The sequence below is a fragment of the Canis lupus genome, chromosome 12 (genome assembly GCF_011100685.1).
Source record: "Canis lupus familiaris isolate Mischka breed German Shepherd chromosome 12, alternate assembly UU_Cfam_GSD_1.0, whole genome shotgun sequence".
NCBI lineage: Eukaryota > Metazoa > Chordata > Mammalia > Carnivora > Canidae > Canis > Canis lupus.
The window spans coordinates 33,293,241-33,314,649 of NC_049233.1; the positions used below are offsets into that span (position 1 = coordinate 33,293,241).

The window sequence follows — 21,409 nt, forward strand, 5'->3', positions numbered from 1 at the left end:
GTCTCCAGAATCACGCCCCGGGCGGAAGGCAGGCGCTAACCGCTGAGCCACCCAAGGATCCACCTTGAACCTTTTCCTTACAGACGGCCCGGAACCCGAGCACGGGTTTTTAGGAACAGCTCCTGAAGCCCCGCCCACCTTGCCAGCTCCTGAAGCCCCGCCCACCTTGCCCACCGAGCAGGCCCCGCCCCTCCGCCCCGCCCACCAGGCAGGCCCCGCCCCCTCCGCCCCGCCCCCTCCGTACACAGGCCCCCACCCAATCAGACGCAGGCCCCGCCTCGCGAGAGCTCCGCCCCTCCTGCGGGGTGGGCCCGGGTCGGCGCTGTTGGTTCCCTTTCCCTGCTGCGCCCCCAGGACTGTGTGGGGATTGGCGCCATGACTGTGTCGAGGCTGGCTCGGTTGCTTGGCTGCGTCCCGGCCACCGCGTGGAGAGCGGCAAGTAAGACGCCGGGTCCCGGGGCCGAGGTCGCGGGGCAGGGTCGCGAAGGCCCGGCGCGGCGAGAAAGGCCTCCCTCGGCGCAAGCAGCGCGTGTCCCGGGCGTCTGAAGGCACCGGGTGCTGCAGAGCTTCTCTTCTTACGGCTCGGCCGTCCAGCTCTTGGTGCCGGGCAGGTCCCTTCAGCACCCCGGATCTCAGGGGTCGGACTAGGGCTAGAAGACCACCCGGGCCCTTCCCGCCTGCGGACCTGCCTCCTTCCGGTCCCTGCGCAGGAAGGGCTTGTTTCCTGGGGAGCTCTCGGGGCTCACTAGGCTTTGGCGCTCGTGGAAAAGAATGGGAAAGAGGGCCCTTTGGAACAAGAGTCATTCATTTACTTATTGAATTTACACCAGAAAGGATTTATGGTAGTTTACGGTCTAAATAAATTGGAAAAGTGCAGAGGTGGGTCAGAGTTGCAAATTAGTATAATAAAGTTAGATGAAGCCAAGAATCGTTAATACAAAGAAAGAATGCATGCTTTCAGTAAAAACCGGCATTTTTGTTGGAAAGTTTTCTCAATATTTTAGATTTAACCCAGAAAAGATCCTTAGCATAGTTTTAATTGAGGACATCCTGGGGAAATTGTGGAAGTGGGAAACAGAATTAACTACCCTGCATAGTAATAGGCCCCAGATCTCTACGCAGTTTGTTTTCGGTAAACATTTCTCCCCAAACATATTACTTGTTAATTGTAAACGTTTTAAATGGTCCAGGAATGAATAATAAAGGGAAAGCCCCGCCTTATCCAAACTCCACGGTAGTAACTGTAAATTTCGTTGTGCGTTCATTCACTATCCCTTTCTCACTTGTGTTAAAAACTTAAGAATGGAGTATTTGATACCAAAAACTTAAGACACGTGTAAGTTACGAAGCAAAGCATACGAACCCATTTTCCAATTTAAGAAATAGAATATTTCTGTTACCAAGAAGCTCCCAGGATGCATCTTCCTCAGGCAGTGGGTCTTTATAGTAATAGCTTCCTACCATTTGTACTTATTTTACTTGCTTTTTTCAACTAACAGCTGTATTTTGAGCTTCATCCATATTGATGTGTGAGATTGTGGTTAATCATTCAGTTGTGAGAGTATATCATACGGTTTTTCTATTCTTCTCAGTGGACATCTGGGCAATTCTGGAAACACGAGGACTGGCTGCTACACATTCTTGTTACGGGTGGTCTAATACAAGGAATGGAATTCCTGGAATATATGGTAGAGGCCTCTTCAGTCTTCTAATATGATGCCAAGTTGTAAAGGCATTTCCATCCCTACTGGCAATTACACTCCTACCAGCAGAAACATCAGTTCTTGCTCCACATACTTGTCAACATTTGATAATCATCAGGAAGTTTAATTTTTGATTGAATAGGGTATTGAAATGGTATGTCATTATGATTTTGCTTCTGGATTTTGTATCCACTATCCTGGCTAAATTACTTTTCTAACTTCTCTGATTAGAGAAGTCAGACATCTTTTCAAATATTTATTCGCTTTTTTGATGAAATCTCTTCATTTTCTTAATGGATTGTTTGTCTTTCTTATTTATATTCTTTACATATATTTCAATACTAAACCTTTTTTAGTTATGTAAGCGGCAAATATTCCGATTTGGGGCTGTTCTTGTCACTCCGTAGTGTTGTTTTTTTTGTTTTTTTTTTTTTTAAGAAAATCATATACCACAGCAGAATAAAATAATGGCTCTGCATGTACAGTCACACAGCTTCAAAAGAAAGGTGTCTTTTTTTCTTAAAGAAAGGTGTCTTTTGGTAAATAGGTAACCATAATATCGTTGTAATTTTGTATTGATCCTTTTGTTTATTGTCAGTGCTTTGTGATCTTGTCTAAGAAAGCCTTTCCTACCCTGAAGTCAGTTATTCTCTGTTTTCTTTTCAAAGGTCTATAGTTTTGCTTTTTGTATTTAAGCCTTTATTCTACCAGGATTAATTTTTTTTTTAAGATTTTATTTATTTATTCATGAGAGACACACAGAGAGAGAGAGAGAGAGAGAGAGCGAGGCAGAGACACAGGCAGAGGGAGAAGCAGGCTCCATGCAGGGAGCCTAACCTGGAACTTGATCTCCTGGATTGTGCCCTGGACTGAAGGCGGAGCTAAACCGCTGAGCCACCCGGGCTGCCCCAGGATTGATTATTGTGTATGGTGTGAGGCAGGAAACCAATTTCATTTATTTTCCATGTCAATAATCTGTTGTCCCAGGTCCATATATTGGGCCTTTCCTTCATTGATATGATGCTAACTGTCTTCAGTCAAGTTTACATAAACATATAGGCATGGGTTTATTTCTTGGCTCCCTTTTCAGTTCTGTTGATCTAATTGTCTATTCCTGTGCTGATATCAACTGTCTTAATAACCATACCTTTGTAATAAATCTTGATATCTACTAGGGTAAATCTTCTCATTCTGTTTTTTAGAGTGCCTTGGCTATTCTTAGGTATCTGCTTTCCATATCAAATTCTTAAAGGGGGGGGGAGGGGCACCTGGTGGCTCAGCCAGTTAAGCATCTGTTTTCCTTTGCCTCTGCCTGCCGCGGGCCCTGCTTGTGTGCTCTTTCTCTCTGTCAAATAAACAAGATCTTTAAAAAGAATTCTTTAAAAAAAAGTTCCTAAAAAAAAAAAAAAAAGTTCCTGTTGGGATTTGATTAACCCTGCTCAGTATTTTTTTTAAATTATCATTTTGTGATTGCTGTTTATGTATAGAACATAATTATTTATTCCTTTTGTATCCTGTAACCTACCTAAATTAGTTTATTAATGTAAACAATTTATTTGTAGCTAGGGGGGAGAAGGTATTTTGCTAGGTAGGCACTCATATTAATGGCAAGTAATGAAAATCTAGTTTCTCACTTCCTAATATTTGTCTTTTTCTTTTGTTTTTCTGTCTTAGATTTCCAGTAGCATGTTGTCGAGGAGTGGTCATCTTGTCTGTAATTGTAAAGGGAATGCATTCATATTTCAAGTGTCATATTAGCTATGGATGTGCCTTTATCAGGTTAACGAAGTCCCATGCTATGTCTAGAAGGGTTTTTTACTGTTGTTTATGTATTTGTCTGGTTTTTAAGACTGAATAAATCTTGAAATTTACTGAATTCATTTATTTTCATCTCAGGGTGATTACATCATTTTTTCCTTTAAATCTGGTGAGTTGGTGAATTGTAGATTTTACTAATGCTAAATCAATCTGGCATTCCTAGAAAATACTCAAATTGGTCATGATTATATATTTTTTTTTTTTAAGTTTCAGTTTATTTATGATAGTCACACAGAGAGAGAGAGAGAGAGAGAGAGGCAGAGACATAGGCAGAGGGAGAAGCAGGCTCCATGCACCGGGAACCCGACGTGGGATTCGATCCCGGGTCTCCAGGATCGTGCCCTGGGCCAAAGGCAGGAGCCAAACCGCTGCGCCACCCAGGGATCCCAATATGATGTTGAAATTGATATGCTAATATTTTGTTTTGAAATTGGCCTGTAATTTGCCTCTTTTGGAATTTCCTTTTCTGCTTTCAAAGGTTAAGTTATTCTAAGCCTCATATAGCGAATTCAAGAGTCTTACTACCCTTTTCTCTTTGTCATATTTTGTTTAAAGAAATTATTCATTCTTTGAGTATTTGGTATAACTTAACTACAAAACCATCTGCTCTTTGAGGGAAGATTTTAAATTACTGGTTTAATTTCTTTAATGGTTGTTGCATTGTTTATCAGCTTTTCTCTTCAGTCAGCTTTAATACATTTTTCTAGAAATCTGTTTATTTTATACACTTTTTTTATACACTTTCATTTTAGAGGCATAAAGTTCCTTTTTAAAAAATATCTGCTCTCATATATAATTATGTAATCTCTTCTCTTCATATTATTTATTTTGTGTGCTCTTTTTTTGTTCTTACTAGCCTAACCAAAGACTTCACAGTTTTAATCTTTTAAGGGAACCAACTCTTGGCTTTTGTTGATTCTCTCACTTGTATGTCTTTTATTTATGTTACCATTTTCTTCTCTAACTGTGGTTCTTTTCCTTCCATTTTCTGTGTGTCTATCTCTTTAAGACAAAACTAAAAACGTGGAAAGAGTACATCTCACATGGCTTAGTTTGGACTATAATAACAAATTGCCGTAGAGTAGGTGGCTTCCACTCCAAACATTCATTTTTCACAGTTCTGGAGGCTGGAAAGTTTAAGATCAAGATGCCAGGACATCTGGTCTCTGGTGAGAGCCTGCTTCCCGGTTTGCAGATGGCTACTCTCTCATTGTCTACTCCTGTGGCAGAGAGCAGAAAGCCACAGCAAGCTTTCATATCTCTTCTTAAAAGGGTACTAATCCCATTCGTGAGGGTTCCACCCTCATCACCTAATTATCTCAAAGCCCCAGCACCTAATATCACTGTGGGACCCAGGAAAGTTAACAAGAATCCCCTACCCCTGGACAAGCAGAGCAGAACTGACTCCACTTTGTGCTGCACCCGCCTTGTGCTGACCTGCTTATTACTTAGGACACTGCCCCGCCCTAGTCAAGCCCAGGGCACACCCTAACCCGAAATCGGCTCAGTGATAGGCCAGTTCAAATGGATTCTTTAGGGTAAAATGTAACTCAATGGGCCACCTGCGAGTGGACCAGCATGACTGTGCAACTTTCTGCGTATCCCATTGGCCACTGGCCCCTATAAAGTTGCTAAGCTTCTTAGTCTCGGGGTCCAAGTCCCGGCTCCGCTGTGTCAGGTATACTTGGACCCAAGCTCGAGCTTGTAAATAAACCCTCGTGTGTTTGCATCCCTGTCCGCTCCTTGGTGGTTTCTCTGATTCGCAATCTTGGGCACAACAATCACCACATTAGGGGTTATAATTTCAACATATGAATGAGGGTGGTGTGGGGGACACAAATCTTCAGTTTCTAACACTGGTCATTTTTTTTTTTAAACATGTGCTTATTATATGAACAGCATGTGGCTGGGTTTTGTTTTTTGGAGTCTGACAGTCTATACCTATTTAACTGGAGAATTCATTTATAATCATAATTATTGATATAATTGGCTTTATTTCTACCATCTTTTTACACCTTCTATTTGTCATACTTGGTTTGAATTAAATATTTTCTTCTCCCGAATAAAACTTCCATTTTCTCTCTATTCTTATCACACACTTCACTTTAGGATCATTTTCTTAAAGTAAATTGCTTAGAAGTTCCTTTTGTGGCAGTCTTTTGTGATGGTCTCTTAGTGTTCTTTTTGATATGTGTCTTATTTTTAATCTGAAATCTGGTTTCTTTGACTTTTTGTTTTTGAAAGGTGGTTTTAATGGGTATATCATTTTCTCATAGCTCTATCTTCTGGCTTCTATTATGGCTCTGGGGAAGTTACCTGTCTGTTCAGTTTTGTTCCATTATTAGTAATCTTTTATCTGGCTTCTTCTTAGATCTTCCTTTGATCTGGCTTCTTTGTTGGGGCTATCCATTTTACCTTGCGTCTAGATGCATTTTTTTCCCTTTAATTCGGCATTTCTTTATGCTTCCTACATCTGATGATTCCTGTCCATGGTACTTCCTGTGGTCTTTCCACTATCTCCTTGTGGAATCATGATTGAATAGACAATTGTTAGATCTTCTCATTTTATCCTCCACAGGTTTAAACTTATCTTTGGTTATTTTCATCTTTGTGCTTTTTCTTGCATAATTTCTGAAGAACTTAATTCTAGATCACAAATCCTCTTCTCAACTGTATCTGTTCTGCTATTAGGCCTTTTATTGAACTTTACATTTAAATTGTTGTATTTCTAAATTTGTGTTTTAAGTTGGCTTTTCATACATTTCTCCTTTTTGACTTTTTGCCTTGAACACATTAAATAGTTATCTTCTGATTTCAATATGTCAAATCTTTATGGTCTGGTCTTATTTGTTGTTTTACTAACTCTTGTTTTACTGGGATTCTCTCTTGAGACTTTAATGAGACATGGTTTGAGAGGGTATTTCTCCACAGAGGATTTGCTTCTGCTCTTGTCATGTGTCTGGAGCACTTCAACTATATAGATGTGGGTCCACTTTATGTAAGATGTTCCCCTTGGGTGTTTTTGGACCATGCAAATAGTGTATAATCAGGCATAGATAGGTGTAGTCAGCCAGTAGTTTCAAAATCTGTAGAAGGGCTTCTTTGTTTCATCTCCACTCAGAACCAAGGTTGAGATGGTACTTGTCCTTCCTTAACTGTTCTCTTCATTTATTGGAAGTTTGCTTCTAGCTCCCTGCTCTTTTGACCAGCAGCATGAACATCATCTGGACATTATTAAAATGCACTATCTCAAGTCTCACTCAGACCTACTCAGAATCTTCATTTTAACAAGATTTTTTATATGCTCCAGGTGTTTTATATGCACATTAAAATCTTAAGGCTCCGGCAGCCTGGTTGGCTCAGCGGTTTAGCCCTGCCTTCAGCCCAGGGTGTGATCCTGGAGACCTGGGATCGAGTCCCACGTCAGGCTCCCTGCATGGTGCCTGCTTCTCCCTCTGCCTGTGTCTCTGCCTCTTCTCTCTCTCTCTTTCTCTCTCATGAAAAAATAAATAGAATCTTTAAAAATAAATAATAAATAAATCTTCAGGCTCAATTTCTCTTCTGGGTGCTAAGCCTCTAATAGGCTTTTTGTTTTGTTCAGGCTCAGAAGACTCCTCTCCCTACTGTCCTGAAAGCTCTGTACCCCAGCTCTAGGTGAGAAGGACACAGTTTATGTAGCAGTTTAAGTGGTTCAGTGGTTCTCTCACTGAATGGCTTTGCTAGTTTATCATTATGTACTTTCTAAAAGATTCTTTGTCCGATTAAGAAATTTTTGTATTTTTTTAGCCTTTTTAGATGTTTTATGGCGATGGGTTTTAGACATCTATAATTTATCAAATTACCAGAAACAGAAGTTCTGAAAAGTTATTTGTCGTTCTAATATAATGGTAACTTAGTCTTTTTTCCTTTGCTTTTATTATTATATCAGAAGATCATCTTCTTGCTTGTACTGTACTTGTAAACCCAGTTCTAAATAGGCTTTGGATAAGGCCAAACCACCCCTTGAAGAAGAAGACCTGGGCTTTATGGTGGTGATTTTCTTGTTTCTCAAAGAATGATTGTTGCTTTGTTTGTCAGCTATTGCCCTTGTAGTTGAGATAGTCAGAAGTTTGGTGAAGGCCAAAATGTAGTACTAACATTAATATACGGCTAATTTTTTTTAACAATGTGGGAGTCTGGGACTGACCCCCTGTGCCATAAAAAATCCACATATAACTTTTGACTTCCCCAAAATTTAACTACTGATAGCCTACTGTTGAATGGAAGCCTTATGATAATATAAACAGTTGATTAACACATATTTTGCCTATTATATATATTATATATTGTATTCTTACAATAAAGTAAGGTAGAAAAAATAAAATGTTATTAAGAAAATCGTAAGGAAGAGAAAATACATTTATAGTACTGTTCTGTAAAAAATCCATGAATAAGTGGGCCTGTGCAGTCCAGACCTGTGTTGTTCAAGGGTCAGCTATAATTACTTTTGCTTCATACCTCCTATTTGATAGGCAGAATCCACAGGAGTGGCTCTGGGGCTCCCCTTCACCTCTTTGCTAATCCTTAAGACCCAATATAGACCCTTTTTTCTTGATGTCTGCCCTTCAGGCTACTTGTATGTACCTCATGCCACCTCCTCTGCCTGCTTGCTGTGCACGGAATTGTTTCCAAAGCTGTGAAGGTTGTGAGTGCCAAAGAGCACAGTGTCCCCTGTCTTACCAGGTATGGTGCAGACATGAGAGGAATTCTCCTGCTCTGCATTCTGTCACACTGTTACCTGTCTACAGAAGTAGTTCTGTTTAGGCCTCTGTGAGTCTTTTGAGAAAACTGGTCTTTTTAGCTTTTTCTTGTAACCTTTTTCTCTAAGGTAAAGTTCCTTCAGAATTCCTCAAGGCCAGACCTACAGACTAGTTTCTCAGCCTTCTACTTTGCTACTCCTCTCTGTTTTCCCACAGTACACTTGTGTTCCCATGCTTTACCAAAATCTCATTTGCACACTGACTTCTGTGTCCCACAGTTAGGCTCAAGTTACTGTTATACTTCGTGTGTGCACGTAGAGACATACACATTACTTCATTTCTCTGAACCAAGGTAAGTACAAGTATCCCCATTCTACAAATGGGGAGACAGGCTCAGTGAGATATAGAAACCTTCCTAGGATCACATTGCTATTAAGTGGTATGGCTGCTTTTGAAGCCATGTGTGTGATTCTAGTGCCCTTAGATTGCAAGACCTTTTTGTGCCATTTTTATGAATTTGTGTAAATACTGAGGTATCTAAATACTTAGATTTGGTACATACCAAGTATCTAAATACTTAGATAGTATCTAAATACTTAGATTTGGAACATACCAAGATTAATTTTTATACTGAATACCATTTCAGGCTTTGAGTTAAGAGATTTTATTTGCAAAAACAAACCTAAAACAAAAAATGCTGATTTTATTGTATTGAGTCAAGATTAAGCACACAGTAACAGGTGGCTACTAGTATCTGTTAAGTACTTGGCTGATTTTTAGGCTTCAAAGTGACTTTGTAACTGTTAAAATTCCCCTTTATATATCTATATTATTACTGAATTATTATGACTTAGAAACAACCACTCATGCTTTATAAATGTGTAATAGATTTGTTGATGGATAGATAGTTGGACATTAGATGATGGACAGAAGTTTCTATTGTGGAGGATAGCCAAACTTCCTGAATTGGGATATATTGATGTCACATTCTGAAGAGTCTTATGTTTCAGATAAGTGGATAATTAACAAAAATTCCAAGATTTGAACTGAAAATATCTTTAACTGAGCATGGTTTATGTTCACCAAAATTTCCAGTATAATATTTTTCTAAATAGTCAACCACAATAAACCAAGATCAGATTGTTAGATGAAATATATTAATATAATCAGAAACTCCTATTTCTATATTTTCCATTTCTTAAATAAAAATAAATGCTGCCTTATAAGTTATTATTACATGTTTTCCATATACAAGTGAGTATGTATATGGAGAAAACTATATTAGCTCTGTAAATCATTGTCATAGCTTTATTAAAACATTCAGTTGTGTATTTATTTTTTTTAATCCTTGTGTTTTGTGGGCTCTTGTATCTGTGGGAGAATGCTGGTTTGTATTCTAATTGGTCATTCAAACAATAATTTTTCTACTCACTAAGCTGTATGCAGTAGATAGGCAAATGAACAGCCTGATAAACTATTTGGAAATTGTTAATGCAGTTTATATGTGATGTTAACTTTATATAATCTTACAAACAACTCTTACGTAAGTTCCAAATTGGCTGTGGAGGGTGTGTATGTATAAAAAGAGATATTTATGTACAAATATTTATGTACATATATATCTGCATATATGTGTGTGTGTGTGTGTGTGTATATATAATTTTTTAAGTAATTTCTGCACCCAACATGGGGTTCAAACTCACAACCCTGAGATCAACAGCTGTGTGCTCTACTAACTGAGCCAGCCGGGCACCCCTATATATATAATTTTTTTAAAGAGAGGGTATGGTGATGTAGTGATAGCTAGAATGTGAATAAAATACATGTAATGAAAGAAAATTCTAATTATATCTAATGCTACGAGGAGCTTCCAGATTATACTATAATGATGATATTAGATAAAATCTGTCACAGTGCTAAAAGTTTTGCGTGAATTATCTCTTTATTTAGTAACTCATAAGATAGGTACTGTTACCTTAATTTGAGGAAACAGATTTAGAAAGGCTAAGTCACTTGACAAAGGTCAAACAACTAATAAGTATTTGTATACGTTTCTTACTGCTGCTGTAACCAATTATCACAAACGTAGTTGGGAGGCAAGAAGTCTGAAATGGGTATGAAGTCTCTGGACTGAAATCAGGTATTAGGGGTGTGTTCTTCTGGATGCTCTAGCAAGAGAATCTCTTTCTTCCCTTTTCCAACTTCTAGAGGCTGTTGAAGTTCATTTCCTCCATCTTCAAAGCCAATAATGTCCATTAAGGCTCTCATGCTGCCATCCCTCTGGTTCTCTCTTCCAGTTTTCTTCCCCTTTTAAGGATTCTTATGATTGCAGGGGACCCACACAGATAGCCCAGGGTAATTGCTCTAGCCTAAGGTCAGTCATCTGATTGGCAACCTCAGTTCCAACTGCTACCTAAATTCTCCTTTACCATGGAACCTAATCTCTTCATAGGTTCTGTGTATGAGGTTCTGATCATCTTTGGAAGTCATTATTCCACTTACCACAGTGGTATAACTGGAACTGGTCCCCAGCCCTGCCTCTAAAGGCATTCCTTTAGGAAGTTGAAAACCCAACCCTGAGGTCATTTTTTCAGGGTGGCTTTGTACTTCTTGAACATTATCTTAACAAGGGTTGGATAACTTCCAACCCTTGTTACTTCTTGAACATTATCTTAACAAGGGTTGTACCCTTCCAACCCTTGTTAAGATTTTTAAAAATACTTTATTACTAAAAATAATAGTTTAGCTTTCTCTTCTCATTTATATGTTGTAAATGCCAAATACATTTCTAAATGTTTAATTGGCAGGAAAAGAGAATCATGATTAGAATTCAAATATACAAATACTAAATACAATCTCTTGTGATTTAAATGGTAAATATTGTGATTAAAACTTTGTACTACGTAGTTACACTTAATCATCTCATTTCTGGTATTTGGGGCATTGCTTCACACAGGAATCAGTATTTTACATATAAGTTCTTTCTTTTTTTTTTTCTTATAAAATTTGATTTATTCATGAGAGACATGGAGAGATAGAGGCAGAGACATAGGCAGAGGGAGAAGCAGGCTCCATGCAGGAAGCCCAGTGTGGGACTCAATCCCAGGACTCCAGGATCCTCCCTGAGCCAAAGGCAGACCTAAAACATTGAGCCACCCAGGTGTCCCAACATATAAGTTCTTTCAAATTTTTTTTTTAAGATTTTATTTATTTATCCATGAGAGACATAGAGAGAGAGGCAAAGACACAGGCAGAGGGAGAAGCAGGTTCCATGCAGGGAGCCTGCATGGGACTTGATCCCGGGTCTCTAGGATCATGCCCTGGACTGAAGGCGACGCTAAACCACTAAACCACCCGAGCTGCCCAGTTCTTTCAATTTTGATAACGGTTAGCTAATTTATTTTAAAGCTTTTCTTTTTAAACTGATAATATGGATTGCTTCTGAGGAAGGGAAATGCTTATCTGGAAGATAGAAGAAATTTTACTGTATGCCCTTTTGTACTTTTTGTACTGTGATAAATGTGAGTATATAAACTAAAAACAAATAAAACTGTTACCTTTATAGCAGAATAAATGAACAGCTCCTAATTTTTCACTGTCTCCACTCTTCAGGATCACCCCTTCTGTGTCATTCTGTGAGGAAAATGAGTTCTCAAGGAGAAAAATCCAAACCTATTCAACAATCTCTTAAGAAGCCAAAGTTACCAGAAGGTCGTTTTGATGCACCAGAAGATTCTAATTTAGAGAAAGAACCACTGACAAGTGAGTATGGACATACCTCACAGATATTATGGGTTTGATCTAGACCACTGCAATAAAGCAAATATGGCAGTAAAGCAACTCAAATAATTTTTTTTGGCTTCCCAGTATTTATAAAAGTTATGTTTACACTATACTGTGGTCTATAAGTGTGCAATAGCATTGTGTCTTACAAAACAATATATATCTCTTACTTTAAAAATACTTTATTACTAAAAATAATAGCCATCGTCTGAGCTTTCAGTGAGTTATAATGTTTTTCTGGTGGAGAGACTTGCCTCAATATTAGTGGCTGCCAACTGATCAGGGTGATGCTTTATGTAATAATTTCTTAAAATAGGACAGCAGTGAAGTTTGCCACATTGATTTATTCCTTTCATGAAAGATTTCTCATGAGATGCTATTTGATAGCATTTTAGCCAAGTAGAACTTCTTTCAAAATTGGGATCAATCCTCTCAAACCCTGCCACTTCTTTGTGAACTAAGTTTATGTAATATTCTATACCCTTTGTTGTCATGTGAACAGTCTTCACCGTATCTTCAACAGAAATGGTTTCCATCTCAAGAAACCACTCTCTTTGCTCATCCTTCAAAAGAACTCCTCATCTGTTTAAGTTTTTAACAAGAGATTACAGCCATCTTTACAGTCACATCTTCAGGCCCTACTTCTTATTATAGTTCTCTTGCCATTTCCACATCTGCATTTACTTCCTCCACTGAAGTCTTGAACCTTTCAAAGTTATCCTTGAGGGATAGAATCAACTACTTTCAAACTCCTTTTAATGCTGATAATTTGGCCTCCCCGTGAATCACACATGTTCTTCATGGCATCAAAATGGTGAATCCTTTCCAGAAGGTTTTCAGTTCACTTTGCCAAGAACCACCAGAAGAATCACCACCTATGGCAGCTACAGCCTTAGGAAATCAATTTCTTAAATAATAAGACTTGAAGGTCGAATGCCTCCTTGATCCAGGGGCTGCACAATGGATGTTGTGTTAGCAGACATGAGAACAACATTAATCTCATTGAACGCCTCCATCAGGCTCATGGGAGACCAGGTGCATTGTCAATGAGCAGTCCAATTTTGAAAGGAATCTTTTTTTCTGACCAGTAGGTCACATCAGCAGGCTTAAAATATTCCATAAACCATGTTGCGAACAGATGTGCTGTCATCTAAGCTTTGTTCTATTTATGGAGCACAGGCAGGGTAGATGTAGCATAATTCTTAAATGCTCTAGGATTTGTGGAATGGTAAATGAACACTTGCTTCAACTTAAAGTCACAAACTACATTAGCCCCTATTAGGAGAGTCAGCCTGTTCTTTGAAGCTTTGAAGCCAGGCATTGACTTCTTCTCCCAGCTATGAAAGTCTTTTTCCAATATAAGGCTGTTTCATCCATACTGAAAATCTTGTTGTTTAATGTAGCCAATTTCATTATTTACCTCAGCTAGATCTTCTGGATCACCACCTGCTGCTTCACCTTGTGTACTTTGATGTTGTGGAGATGGTGTCTTTCCCATATCAGCTGTTTGCTTTCTTATCATTTGTGAGTTCACTGAAGTGGCACTTTTCATGTCCTTCAGGAACTTTTCCATTGTCTGCACAATTTGGTTAACTGGTTGTTGCAAGAGGCCTAGCTTTTGGCCTATCTTGGCCTTTCAGCAAGCCTTCCTCATTAAGTTTAATCATGTCTAGCTTTTGATTTAAAGTGAAAGAGATGTGACTCTTCTTTCACTTGAACACTTAAAGGCCATTATAGGGATATTAATTGGCCTAATTTCAGTATTGTTTTGTCCCAGAGAGTAGGGAGGCCTACTAGGGAGTAGGGATAGACAAGGGAATGACTGTTAAGTGGAACAGTCAGAGCACATGCAACATTTATCAGTTAACTGTTTTTTTTTTTAATTTTTTTATTTATTTATGATAGTCACACACACAGAGAGAGAGAGGCAGAGACATAGGCAGAGGGAGAAGCAGGCTCCATGCACCGGGAGCCCAACGTGGGATTCGATCCCGGGTCTCCAGGATCGTGCCCTGGGCCAAAGGCAGGCACTAAACCGCTGCGCCACCCAGGGTTCCCTAGTTAACTGTTTTATATGGCGCATGTTTCTTGATGCTCCAAAACTTACAATAGTAATATCAAAGATCACTGATCACAGAGCACCATAACAAATATAATAATAATAAAAAAAGTTTGAAATATTGAGAGAATTACCAAAATATGACACAGAAACCCAAAGTGAGCAAGTACTGTTTGGAAAAATAGCACCAGTAGACTTGCTTATGGTAGGGATGCTACAATTTGTAAAAAATCCGAAAAAAAAAAAAAAAAAAAAATTTGTAAAAAATCCGGTATCTGTGAAGCACAGTGAAATGAAGTATGCCTGTATAGTAAAGCTTCTCTTGACTTTTGAAGCGTCAGAGTATTTTAGTTATTGAGAAAAAAGAATGAAAGGAACATGTTATTATTTATAATTCTTTTTTAACAGTAATAAAACATTTCACAATGAATAAATTACCATATTGACTACTCTGTGTAGGTTTAAAAAAAAATTTCTAAGCCCCTGTTTTATTTATTATACCCCAGTATTCACATGACACAGTTTATGAATTGAGAACTGTTTTGATGCAAATAACTTGAAAACCACTTGAGCAGACTTAAACAGAAGTAACAACAATATAGGTTGTTATTGGGCTACAAGGTACACAGATGGGGTACCCCAGGGCAGTGATGCTGCTGGACCTTTGAAAAAGATGGACCTGGGGAGTAAGCACTATATGGAAACCAGGATATTCTTCCTCCTTCTCTTGTCCCTGGTCTTTTCTCTTCATTGTTTTCTGTCATCAGACTGTTCTAAATCCACTGGGCAGAAAAAACTGCTCCTAACTGCTATTCAGTTCAATAGAAGAACTAGACAAAATATAGTTGTTTAATTCTAACTCCAAATTTCTTTTTTTTTTTAATATTTATTTATTTATTTGAGAGAGAGTTAGGGTTGAGGGGGAAGGAGAGGAAGAAGAGAATCTTGAACCGATTCCCTGCTGAGTGTGGAGCCTGAGGCGAGACTAGATCTCAGGACCACAACCTGAACCAAAACCAAGAGTTGGTCACTCAACCAACTGAGCCACCCAGACACAACTAATTCCAAATTTCTGAAGAAGAAAGTTCATTTGCCAAGCTTGGATCCGGTGTCTATAGCTAAATCAGTCAGAGTGGCCAGTGGGATGGGTCACAGGTGGAGGCAGTTGTTCTCACCATAGCCATGTGGTTGGAGAAAGAGAAGGGAAGTTTGGAGAAAGAAAAGGTTTTTTAAGGGTGGTGCAGTTATCACTAAACAGTGTTTTGTATTTAGTATATATAAAATTTGGCTCATGTTTTTTAAAGTGTTACTTTATTTTCATTCTATACTCTTTTGTACCTTTGAATTGTAGAAAATGTGCAAGTATTAGCTATTCAAAAAATAACATTTTAGATAGCATAAATGTTAACATACCAGTTTGAAACTTTGACAGGGTTGCCCTGCTTGTCTAATTTTTCCATTCTCCTGAGAGTTAACCAACCATGCAGTGAAGCATCCTGGACAAGAAGACTTAAACAGAGGATACAGGGACCTCTGTCTGGAATTCTTTAGAATATAAAAGCTTTTCTTTTTGTTCATTCAGTTAAATTTTTCAGTTTATAGTACTTTACTAAGCCCAGTCTAATAATCAGATCAATCAATCATCCAAAATGTTGGAGACTTTTGAAAAGCATAATCTAAAGGTAAAAGTCTTCTTTAGTAGTTTTAGCCAAGCCCAAAAATCTAAGAGGAAATTTTTCATTTAAACGTCATATACAAAAGTAGCAATCCCAGAAGTAAACCCTCACATAGTCACATACATGCTCAATTGGCTTTTGAGAAGGTTGCCAAGATCATTCAGTGAGGGGAAAAGACAGTCTTTTCTATACGTAGCACTGGGAAAACTGGATATACACACGTAAAAGAATGAAATTGGACCTTTACATTATACCATATTTGAAAATTAAATATGTCAAAAATGTATTTTTGTTAAGAGATAAAACTATAAAATTATTAGATGAAAGTGTTGTGGAAAATCTTCATGATTGATTTTGATAGCAGTTTTATGGTTATGACACCAAAAGCATAGACAGCAAACACAGAAGTATATAAACTGGACATTATTAAAATTAAGAAATTTCGGACATCAAACGATATTATCAAGAAAGTGAAAAGATAATGTATGGAATGGTGGAAAGTATTTGTAGATCATATATCTGACAAAGAATTAATATTGAGAGTATATAGAAAACTCCTACAACTCCACAAAAATAACTCAATTCAAAAATAGACAAATGACTTGAATATACACTTCTCCAAAGAAGATATACAAATGACTAACAAGCCCTTGAGAAGATGCTCAGCATCACTCCTTAAAAAATCAAAACTACAGTGAGATACTCCACACCAACTAGGATATTACAATTTAAGAAAAACTGGAAAACAAGTGATGGCAACGATGTGAAGAAATTGGAACCATCCTGTATTTCTGGTGGGAATGTAAAATGATGCAACTACTATGAGAAATAGTTTGGCAGTTTCTCAAAAAAAGTCAGATATAGAACCTAGCAATTCTACTCCTAAGTATATATTCAAAAGAATTGAAAGCAGGAACTTAAATAGATATCTGTATATCTATGTTCATAGCAGCTTTATTCACAGTAGCCAAAAGAAACAATTCAGATATCCGTTGATAAATGGATAAACAAAATGAGTGTGGAATGTTATTCAGCCATAAAAAGGAATGACATTCTGATTATGCTACAATATGGTGGACCTTGAAAACATTATGCTTAGTGAAATGAGTTAGACACAGAGGACAAATACATGATTCCACTTAAATTATGTACCTAAACTAGGCAAATTCATAGATACAAGGTAGAATAGAGGTTATCAAAGTCTAGAAGGAGGGGATCAAGGAAAAGTTTTTGTTTAATGGGTACAGAGTTTATAATGAGGATAATGAAAAACTTGTGGGTATAAATAGTGTGATAGTTACAGACCATTGAGAATATAGTTAATGCCACTGAATTGTATGCTTACAAATGGTTAAAATGATAAATATTATACATATTTAATACAATAAAAAAAGAAAAATGCATTTCAAAAGATAATCATCTATTTGACACAATGCTATTCATTGTAACTTTTGAGTCAGTGAAATTTATGTCAAACATACTGTCTCTTAGAAACTGGTCTAGTAAACATCACCAAACCAGCAAATGTTTTTCAATCCTCATTTTATATGAACTGTCCACAAGCTTTGGCATTGTTAAATTGTAACCACTACTTCTGGAAATCTCCTGTCTTGGCTTTGGTTATGCTTTGTCCAGTTTCTCCTCCTAGTCCTTGAACCATTTCTTTCTAAACTCTATTTTAAGCTCTTCTACTTCTGCTGAAAAGCAGAGATTCAGAAATCTCGGGATAGACCTTCACTCCTGCTTCTTACCCTTGTCCTGGATCCTAGTCTTGTTGATACCACCCTCTTAACATTTGTCAAACACATCTCTTATCCATCCTACCAATAAAACCCAAATTCAAGCATCTGTCGTTCTGTTGGTCTGTCTTCTTCCCTGTTTCCTTCCTTCTAGGCTTACCTCCCTGCCTCTGATACATATGTCATTCTAAGAAAAATGTATGGATTGTCCCTTTGCAAAGAATAGACTTCATTATTAAGTACTATTATCTTAATAAAGTAGGCTTCATCAAGGTAAAAGATATCATTTGCAACTGAGCACCCTGTTTGATGCAAAGATGAATAAGGGAAATGAGATACATAAATAACTGTGAACAAGACATTATGTGGTAACTGGAGTAAAAGATATGCCAAAAGAAAGTTCAAAAAAAAAAAAAAAAAAAAAAAAAGGAGAGGGGCAGCTTGGGTGGCTCAGCGGTTTAGCACTGCCATTAGTCCAGGGCCTGATCCTGAAGACCCAGGATTGAGTCCCACGTCAGGCTCCCTGCATGGATCCTGCTTCTTCCTCTGCCTGTGTCTCTGCCTCTCTCTTTCTGTGTCTCTCATGAATAAATAAATAAAATCTTTAAAAAAAAATAAAGAAAAGAGATAACATTTGAACTGGGGTTTAAAGGCACAATAAAATCATTAGTAGTTAAGGAATGGTGGGGAAATGTTTCAAAAAAGAGAAAGGTATGGTCAGAAAGGTATGGCTCAAATCTGGAAGGCTGAAGTACCAGGTTATAGCATATGGGCTTTATGCAGTGGACAGTGAGGAAAGCTCTGAATGTTTTTGAATGGAGATTATTCAAAAAAAAAAAAAATGAATGGAGATTATTCAGTTTTACTATAGTATAATCTGCATAAAATAAAATTCACCCATTTTGAGTAGACATTTTGAAAAATTTTAGCAATTTTTATAGTCATGTAACAAATACAACATATACAACAGTTCCATCCCACAAGGAGCCTCTGGTGCCTCTTTATGATTAGTCTCATTTCCCCATCTCCCTGGCAACCACGAATCTGTTCTCTGTCACTATAATTTTGCCTTTCCTAGGATTTTATATAAATGAAATCATACAGTACATAATCTTTTGTGTCTGGCTTCTTTCACTTAATGTAATGTGGAAGAGGGATTCTGTTTGGAAAGATTAATTCATCTTTCTATGCAGATTAGGCTGAAGTCATGAGAGTCAGAAAACAGATGAGTTAGAAAACTACATTAGTCTAGTATGCGACTCAGCATGACTCAGGGTGGCACTAGTGAGAGTATAAAGTTTTAGAAAACTGTGGGTTATGATGAGGGTAAAAATTAGGTTGAAGAAACATGAGAGAAAAGCCTCCATAGAAAGCTACAGAAAGGAGAAGCTTAAGAGTGTGGGACTTGGAGAAGGAATGTAGTCAAGAGATAAGTAACAGAAATGGATGGCATAAGTGGACTTGAAGATCATGAGGAAAGAGGACCAAGGACTTCTGTGTCCATAGTATGTGAGGTTACTGATGTGAGTGTTGATATGAGGGATAATGGGAAGAGGTGAAGCTGTGAACCAAGTATTGATCTTATCCAAGAAGATAGAAGAGTTTTTATTACTGGACTGCAGAAAAGCATTGGGCAAGTGAATGGTGTTGAATTCAAAAGAGGAAAGAAAGGCTATAGAGGTTTGGTGGTAGAAGGTGAAGCTGGAAGTACAGTGAGGCACAGGGATAATCTTAACCCTTTCTTCCCTAGTGCTGTGGAATGAATTGTGTCTCCCTAAAATCCATTTTTGAAGCTCTAACCCCCAAAGTGGTGTTATTTGGTGATGGAGCCTTTGAGAGATAATTAGGTATAAATGAGGTAATGAAAGTGGGGCCCCATGATGGAATTAGTACCCTCAATAAGAGACAGATAGCTCTCTGTCTTTCTCTCCCTGCCTGGTGAGACACAGTGGGGAGGGGCTATCTACAAGCCAGGAAGAGAGTCTTCACCAGAACCCAGTCATGCTAGCACCCTGATCTCAGACTCCTAACCTCCAGAACTATAAAAAAGTGAATTTCTATTGTTGAAGCCACTCAGTGTAGTAGTTTGTTATGGCAGCCCAAGCTGACCAAGAGACTCCGTGAGCCCCAGAAATATGGGAGACAGCAGAGCTTCCCTTAGAGACTTTCAGATGTAGTCCAAGAATGGAGTTCTTCAGAAAACAGAATGATAGATGGGGAAGAGTTCATTCACAGTAGAGAAAGAATTTTAAAAATAGATAAATATTTGAAAAATTTCCAGGTAATTCTCTATTTTCTTTTTCCAAGAGAGGTACTACATGATTTTAGTGATGTTCATTTAGCTCTCTAAAGAGACACAGTTTAAGAATTGGGGTTCTTTCTAATAGCCGTTTCCTCTGCTGCTCTTCCTATATACAGAGCAGTAGTTTATGGGCCGAGAACAAGCCTGCAACCAGAATGTCTGAATTCAAACTCAGTTTTACCACATAGTAGCTGTGTGACCAGGAGCACCTTTCTGAACATCTTTGTGCCTCATTTTCCTCATCTGTAAAATGGAGACAATAATTGTTCCTGTCCCATAGGATTATCACAAGGACAAAACAAGTTACTATGAATAAAGTGCTCAAAAGCGGGCCTACCTCAGATAGAGGGTCCAGTTATGAATGCACTGTTGATAGTAACAGCTGTTATGTCCATAAATGGCAATATCAGCTAACCATTTGCTGAAGCCAAAACCCTATAATAAGGAGCAACAGTACACGTTGCTAAAATTAATTGAGCATTTTTCTGTACCCGGCACTGAGCTAGATTCTTTACATACATTTAAACATGTTGAAATGTTTAATTCTCAACATACTAAATCAGGTGTGATTGTTATACCCATTTTACTGAGAATAAGACTGAGGCATTGAGCCAAAGTATTGCGTTTCAAAACCTTTCAAATCCTATGGATTTGTACTCTGTATTCCCTAAATTCCTTTCCTTCTCCTTTAATCCGTCAGCACATATGCAGCTACTCCCCACAGGAAGGCCTGAGAACACTCCAAGAATTTTAAGTAATTAATGTAGGTAATAAAATTCATTGAATATGATAATTGTATCTTGTATCCTGAAATAATTTCTCAAACTTGGGAAAAGAACTATATTTATAGTTCATTTAAGACTGCATAGTAATAATGTAGCCAGTATTATCTACTATAACCCTGTCTTCAAAATTGGCCATAATGCCTTTCTCTACTGACTACTGTTTCTGCATCTTCTGTTTTTCTTTAGAATTTCCAGATGATATTAATCCTGTTACCAAAGAAAAAGGTGGACCCAGAGGCCCAGAACCTACCCGATATGGAGATTGGGAACGAAAAGGACGCTGTATTGATTTTTAAGCCACATATTAACTTCAGTATCTTTCTCTGAAATGTACATTTGAATTAATTTATTTACAATTATTTTCTTTCTGTATGTCCTTTAAGCCATTTAATTTCTATAGTGTTTTTTTAAAAAATAATGCCTTGAAAGAGAATATACTGCTATAAATTAAGAAAGGGGAATAGTTCTACATTAGCACATTAATTTTAATTTAAATATATTGGAGTATATAAATGATGATTAGAGCTGCAAACTCATTTCATCACATTTCAGTTTAATCAGCTACTTATAAAATGCAAATGTAAATAAAATAAGTTTTAATGATTTCTGTTGCCAAATGCTAGGTAATAGTGGCTTTTTAATTGTGTGTCAAGTAATACATTATAGTTTCATAAGGCCACAGTCACAACAGAAAATCTAACTCCAGAGCCAGATACCTTGGGTTCAAATCCTAGCTCTGCTACTTATTAGCCAGTGATCTTGGGTAAGTTATTTAACTTCTCTACACCTCAGTTATCTTTGTGCA

General features: G+C 37.7%; 1 protein-coding gene and 1 long non-coding RNA gene across 2 annotated transcripts; both read left to right on the forward strand.

The window, feature by feature from the left end:
* Nucleotides 1-276: 276 nt before the first annotated feature.
* SDHAF4 (succinate dehydrogenase complex assembly factor 4) lies at nt 277-21,221 on the forward strand. The gene is made up of 3 exons (XM_038554458.1): nt 277-439; nt 11,873-12,022; nt 20,791-21,221. The coding sequence occupies exons 1-3, from the start codon at nt 376-378 to the stop codon at nt 20,898-20,900; spliced, it is 324 nt and encodes a 107-aa protein (XP_038410386.1). The 5' UTR covers nt 277-375; the 3' UTR covers nt 20,901-21,221.
* On the forward strand, nt 460-3,574 carry LOC119876877. Its single transcript, XR_005367904.1, has 2 exons — nt 460-1,857; nt 3,378-3,574. It is a non-coding gene; the product is annotated as an uncharacterized LOC119876877 (long non-coding RNA).
* Nucleotides 21,222-21,409: the final 188 nt, after the last annotated feature.

What these genes read in the sequence shown, in the direction of transcription:
- SDHAF4 (XM_038554458.1), top strand. Translation starts at nt 376, where the DNA reads ATGACTGTGTCGAGGCTGGCTCGGTTGCTTGGCTGCGTCCCGGCCACC. An exon ending in CACCGCGTGGAGAGCGGCAA is followed by an intron (nt 440 to 11,872) that starts GTAAGACGCCGG and finishes TCCACTCTTCAG; the next exon opens with GATCACCCCTTCTGTGTCAT. An exon ending in AGAGAAAGAACCACTGACAA is followed by an intron (nt 12,023 to 20,790) that starts GTGAGTATGGAC and finishes GTTTTTCTTTAG; the next exon opens with AATTTCCAGATGATATTAAT.